We start from the raw sequence: 6,853 nt of genomic DNA, 5'->3' as shown, positions 1-6,853 counted from the left end.
GTCTTCTCATTGGATACTTTATTACTCTTAGTCAAGTAATTATTAACATTATTTCTTTTATTGTTACTTAAGTAGCCTAATTATTTTTATAAGTAGTTTTACTTGTATTTGGGTAAACATTTTGTCTACTTTGTCTTTAATTTATTTATTCATTTACATGTGATTCATTTACATGTGATTCATTTACGTATTATTCATTTACATTACATTTACATTTACATTTATTCACTTAGCAGACGCTTTTATCCAAAGCGACTTACAAATGAGAAAGATACAAGCAAAGTGATATATATATATATATATATATATATATATATATATATATATATATATATATATATATATATATTTACATGTGATTCATTTTCATGTGATTCATATTCAAGTGATAAATTTTCATGTGATTCATTTACGTATGATCCATTTACATGTGATTCATTTACTAATTTGCTTCTCTTTAAATCCAGTTTTAGACTGTAATATTACAAAGGTCTTTCCAGATTATTACTTGCTACACTGTATGAGATAACCCCAGTAAAACTGCCTGAAATCTATAATATAATTTGTTCACCATGTTAGGTTTAAATCCTCTAAAAACAGATTCGCAATTAAATAACATTACTCTGTTCCAATTCACATCCTTCAAAGCATTGGCATGTTCTGCTTACTTTCACAATCCTCCAAACACCCACACACCCAAAGTCTCCATTTTGTCTACTTTATAGAGACTTTAAAATGTTCTAGCTGTAAATAAAAATGTCTCATCTGAAGCTAAAGTACAAAGTAATTTGAAAAATGTATTAAAATTGGTGTATATTTTTTTAAATCAATCTTTGATTAAAATTTTTTCCAGAACTTTGATAGCTCTTGGTCATGAGGATGCTATTTGTTTAGGTATACAACTTAACAAACTCTGGGTGTACTTTATTCAACTATTTATGTGACTAGTCAGCAACTGGTTTAATGAGAAAAAAAAATTCTGAAGGACCATTCAGCGCTCTCTCTCTCTCTCTCTCTCTCTCTCTCTCTCCTCTCCTCTCTCTCGCTCGCTCTCTCTCTCTCTCTCTCTCTCTTTACATATAACTTTTTATAATTACTTTATTTTCTGTACATTCATGACTGAAATGTATCCTTATATCTAGGCATTGAGGTGTGATGTGGACATTACTCAGTCAGTTAAATGTAGCTAGTTATTATTTAAATACAGAACTAAATTGTTATGAATATGATGTTTTTGTGCAGCGCTGCAGCTTGTCATGTCAATGTGGATCACGAGCACAGTAATACACAGCTGTGTCTTCAGTCTGCATGTTCTGTCCCCGTAAGGTCAGAGTGTTACTGGAAATGTCTCGAGAGACAACAAACTTGTCTTTGAGTGAATCTTTCTCATAAATATCCCCATCATAATCAATGGTGTTGATCCATTCCAGAGCTTTTCCTGCAGGTTGTCGAATCCAAGCTGTTCCAAAGTGGCTGCTGCTATCAGTGATAGAAGCTCCAGACACTCTACAGGTGATGGTTAAAGTCTCTCCTGGCTTTATAACCACTGAGTCTGGCTGGATGAGCTCAGTAGCACAGAACACATCTGTGAAAAGAGAAAAGGAAAAGGTTCACATGTGGAACTGAAAGGATCAGATGAAGTAATAAAGCTTAAATTCAAACACTCACAGGGGGCGAGAGCCAGCAGCAGCAGTGGAGCTGAAGCAAACATGTTTGTGTTGAAGGAGGATTAATGAGAACTGCTTCTTCTCTAGATAAGCACGGTGCTAATATTACAAAAGGAGGAGGAGATTTGCATAAATATTACGGAGAAGCAGTGTTGAGTGCAGCACTGCAGCTGTTAATCACAGTCACATCCCATTTTGGCTCTATGTATTTAATATCAGTTTAATGTGGTAAATAATGTAATTATTTGTTATAATTACTACTAATAAGAATGTTTTGTGTTAATTTGAGTATTTTATATTTGAATAAATAAACAAATAAATACAGTGCTGTGAAAAAGTATTTGCCCCATTCTGATTTCTTATGTTTTGTGTATATCTCGGACTAAATTGGTTCTGAAATTAAAACAAAATCTAAGACAAAAGAGGCAACCTGAGTAAACACAAAATACAGTTTTTAAATGATAATGTTATTTATTGAAGCAAAAAAAGTTATCCAATACCAACTGTGCCTGTGTGAAAATGTATTTGCCCCTGTAGTTACTAAGTCCCCAAATCTATAACACTTAATTCATAATGGGTTTCAGCTGGACTAGATGCAACCAGGCCCGATTACTGCAAACTCTGTTCAATCAAATCAACGCTTCATAGAACTTTTTCAACAGCATGAAGTTACATTACATTACATTTATTACGTTACATTTAATGTAATGAAGGTGAAGAAGGTGATTGAACATTAGTTTGGGAAGGGTTACAAAGCTATTTCTAAGGCTCTGGGACTCTAAAGAACTACAGTGAGAGGCATTATCTCAAAATGGGGGGAAAAAACTCTGCACAGTAGTGAACCTTCCCAGAAGTGGCCGACCTTCCAAAATTCCTCCAAGAGCACAGCAACTACTCATCCAGGAATTCACAAACGAGCCAAGGACAACATCAAAAGCATTACAGGCCTCTCTTGCATCAATAAAGGTCACTGTTCATGACTCTACTATCTGAAAGACCCTAGGGAAATATGGCATCCATGGAAAAATGGCGAGGTGAAAACCATAGCTAACCCAGAAGAACATTAAGGCTTATCTGAATTTTGCCATTTTTGGGATAATGTTCTGTGGAGTTCAAGGTGGAACTCTTTGGAAGACAGGGGTCCCGTTACATAAGGTGTTAAACAAACACACAATTCCACAAAAAAGATATCATACTTATGGTCAAGCATGGTGGTGGAAGTGTGATGGTGTGGGGTTGCTTTGCTACTTCAGGGCCTCTGCAACTTGTAAGTATTGAGGGAAACATGAATTCTGTTCTGTACCAGAAAAATCCTAAAGGAGAATTTTTGGTCTTCCCCACATGAAAAAATACTGTAGTATATTTTAGTATTTACTGTGGTAAACTGTAGTAAATTATAGTGTACTGTATTACATTATAGTGTTTAATACACTTTGTTAATAATATCCTTCAGCATACTGTAGTAATAACTATAGTGAATTGATAAAATGTAGTAAATACTGTAGTATACTTTAGAATTTACTACAGTAAACTGTAGCAGATTGTGGTATACTATAATATATTATAGTATTTACTACACATGGTTAATGTAAATGTAAATGTGAAAATCTTTAAGTTTTATTTTATAGATATAGAAGAGAGGGTGTTAAAACAACTGCTGTGAATAACTGCTTCCACATTTGCCACTCTCACACAGTGAAATATTACAGTGTTTTCAGAACAGCATGTAGTTAAAACTTATTTATTGTTGTCATTAAAACTGGGCTCAACATTTAATATTATAATAAAACTGTGCAATAGAAAATGACCGAGTCAAATCATTTTCATTCTTGCATAGTCTACCCTTTAGAGACTTAGAAATAAACGATTGATAAGATTCTAGATTAGGTTTTTTAAATTACAAAACATAATTGTAAGCTCTAGTGACAAGATGGCAAAAATCTAAAATCCTTAAGCAGCTTCACACTGAAACTATTCTCTTCTTCTTCTACTTCTTCTTCTTCTTTTTCTTCTTCTTCTTGATATGTTTGGGTGTGATATTGCTGTTGTTATTTAGAGGATGCCTCTGCTCCTAGTTCTGAGAGATAATTTTTGTGCATTTTCTCATTTCATTTGTTTCTTTTAAAAGCAAGTTTCATGAGTTTTAACTCAGTAGAAGTGAGCTACTGCCATCTATAGGTGAAAAACATTTACACTTTGTTTCTCTTCTTGCAGATGTGTGTTTTGTACTGAGCTGAGTGCGTGGAACTTCTATCACTGATACCAACATCCACTTTACACAACTCAGATTCAACAACCTGCACAAAAGCTTAGGAATGGATTGACATATTATTAATGATGGATTAAGTATATACAGCAAGTTCCTGTAAGATTAGCCTAAAATGCCTATCCAAGGCACACCCAAAACTAAATGAAAGCTGATTTGAACCATTTAGAGTACATGCATGGTTTTTGACTCTTTTGAATGGGGACACTCTGAAGTTTTGTCTCCATAAGTCAGAATCACAGTAAGTATTGGTACTGAGTAATAGAGGTTTGAACACCCTGAAACAAAAGGGAGCTGAGAACTATTAGTTGGAAAACACAGTGAACACAGCATGAAGCCTTTTCTAGTCCAAATTCAAATTTGATAACAATACCAAATAAAATTAATATTTTACACATGTTTTTATAAGGGTATGTGCATGTGTTTTTCTACAAAAACCTTTTGGAGACTCCAATGGGCCCATGGAAACCATGTACACATAAGTAGGATAAAAAGGCTGCTACTCTTTATTTTTCTTATAATTATTATATCACATATCCAGCAATCTACAAAATGTATATTTATATGTATTTTCATATGTACATTCATAATTGAATCCTTTGTGCACAATGCTCCTGTGCCGTTCTTTATAGAGCGTTTTCCGCAGGGACTTTTAAGTTGAAGTGTTGAAACACACCCATGAAACAAGATATCATTCTTTTCAGCAGTTCACTGGCTACATAATCTATAAGTTATCACCACATCTGCCATTACGTAGCTCACGGTTTTCACATAGGAAAGGGGTAAGGAGCTTGCTGAAGCACAGACTCTCATTGGATTGTGAAGCCTGGAAACAGGATATAGAATAGAAGCTACTTTGGTTCAAATGAGGTGTCATTCGATAGGTCTGAGCCCAGGGGCCATTTTGAGCTCTGGCATTTAGGTGTGTTCACTCACGCACTGCGTAGAGAAGGAGAACCAGGAGGTCTTCTGAGATGATTTGGAACGACACAGCAGCAGTTCTTGTGGATTTATTGATGTAAAATATGTTTTGGACAAAATATTTTTTACATAATTGGATTGTTTGGACCTTTGGCAGTGTAACAAGACTGTTATTGTCGGGATGTTATTGTTCAGTAGACTGCTATCTGGCTTCAAATGTGAGTCATCTCCATTTGGTGTTGTTTATATTATGGTGGTCTTGATTGTAGATGCTGTTGTGATTGTATCTTTAAACACATCACAAGATTCGTAGCTTTCCAATGGTATATTGCATGAGTATATACGTACTACGTACAGCTGTGTAAATGGCAAAATTCTCCTAATAACGTTGCATGAAAGGATGTTAAAAATCCGCCGGTGGGCCACTGAAACGCCAAGAGGTGCTCAGCTGCTGTCCTCCTCCTCCTCCTCACACACACACACACACACACACACACACCTCCTTAAAGTAAGAGCCATTGCTTAAAATGAGTTATCAATGGCTACATGAACTTGAAGACTCAGTGTTACTAGTTTATTAGTTAAAGATCTTTCTCTTTGAAAACTGAATTCTATTTAAAATTAGCCTGAAATAAAACACTAATGTATCCCTGTGATCAAGTGATTAAACCCTAACATTTTCATTTTGTGAAAATGCAATGGACACTAAATAAGCATAAAAAAAACAAGTAAATAGTTGAACAATCATCCAAAATGAACATTGCTTAATAAAGTAGTAGGTGCTGTGGTCAGAAGGTGTTACATTTCTATAACAGCAGCTCTGACAGTAGTTCCAGCTGCAAGGTTTACAGAGAGACGCTCGCTCTAATGTGTTTTATTTTCTATACAATGTACACAGGGACTTATATAATGGATGCTCAACATGAATGGCTTTAAAAATGAAAATAAAGCAAAATCATGTAACATTGTTGATATGGTGAAGGTTTGTGTGAGGAGTAATGATGTAGGGATGTGAATAAATTATTTGTAATGAACAGATAATGTGATCTGAACAGATACTAATACAAATAGGAGGTTTGTTTTTAGAAATCTTGCAGGAAATCTGCTTGAGACTAGGGGTGTGTATTGGGACTGGCATGCCTATTAATTTTATTTGTTGAGCTCTGCTGCCTCCTTCAGTTGTCTCAAATATTGCACCTCAAACTATGAGAACAGACTGTGTGTTAAACACAACACACTGCTGGAAACAAACTGTATTATTCTTGAGTCCACTGACTAAACATATTACAATTGTTTATTAAATATTCTATACAATGAAAAGAATAATAATGGTTCAATGGTCTTTTTGCAGAATGTTTATTTGATTTAAAAATGTATAAATTGTATTATTCCTGACATTCTAGTTCACTGATTAAACATTTATTCCAGTTGTTTATTAAATATTCCATACAATGTAGAGATTAATAATGGATCAAAATCAACAGTCTTTGAAGAATGTATGTTTTATTTTAAAAATGTCTACTGTGTGTTTAAAAATGTCAAGCAATTACAACTTCATTCCAGTGGAAGAAAGTAAAAGTGTGAATGAGATGGTTTATTAGTCACACTGAGAGGATGTCTCTAACATGTCTCAAAGTTTTTGTAAGGAGAATCCACTATTCTGTGTCACTGTGCCACTTGCACAGTAATACACAGCTGTGTCTTCAGTTTGCAGATTCTGTCCTCCAATTGTTATTGTGTTAGTAGCAGTGTTCAGAGATGCTGAACTTATTTTTCAGTTTGTCACTGTAAGCTATACCCCCATTGTAACTGATATATCCAATCCACTCCAGAGCTTTTCCTGCAGGTTGTCGGATCCAAGCTGTATCATAGCTTGTAACTGAATATGAAACTTTGCAGTTGATGGAGAGACTCTGGCCTGGCTGGACTGTCATGGAAGCAGGCTGAGTCAGTTCCTCACCACGCACATCTGTGGAGGAAAACACATGGTGATATCTCA

At 34.8% G+C, this 6,853-nt stretch overlaps 1 gene segment (V, D, J or C); it reads right to left on the bottom strand.

Moving 5' to 3' along the window:
- Window positions 1–912: 912 nt before the first annotated feature.
- LOC128623456 (immunoglobulin heavy variable 3-43-like) lies at window positions 913–2,983 on the bottom strand. The segment is given in 2 exon segments: window positions 913–1,585; window positions 1,669–2,983. Coding segments are annotated over 2 exon segments (369 nt in total).
- Between the last annotated feature and the right edge of the window lie 3,870 nt (window positions 2,984–6,853).

This window comes from Ictalurus furcatus, chromosome 2 (genome assembly GCF_023375685.1).
Source record: "Ictalurus furcatus strain D&B chromosome 2, Billie_1.0, whole genome shotgun sequence".
Lineage (NCBI taxonomy): Eukaryota > Metazoa > Chordata > Actinopteri > Siluriformes > Ictaluridae > Ictalurus > Ictalurus furcatus.
This window is presented reverse-complemented; position numbering and strand designations above follow the sequence as displayed.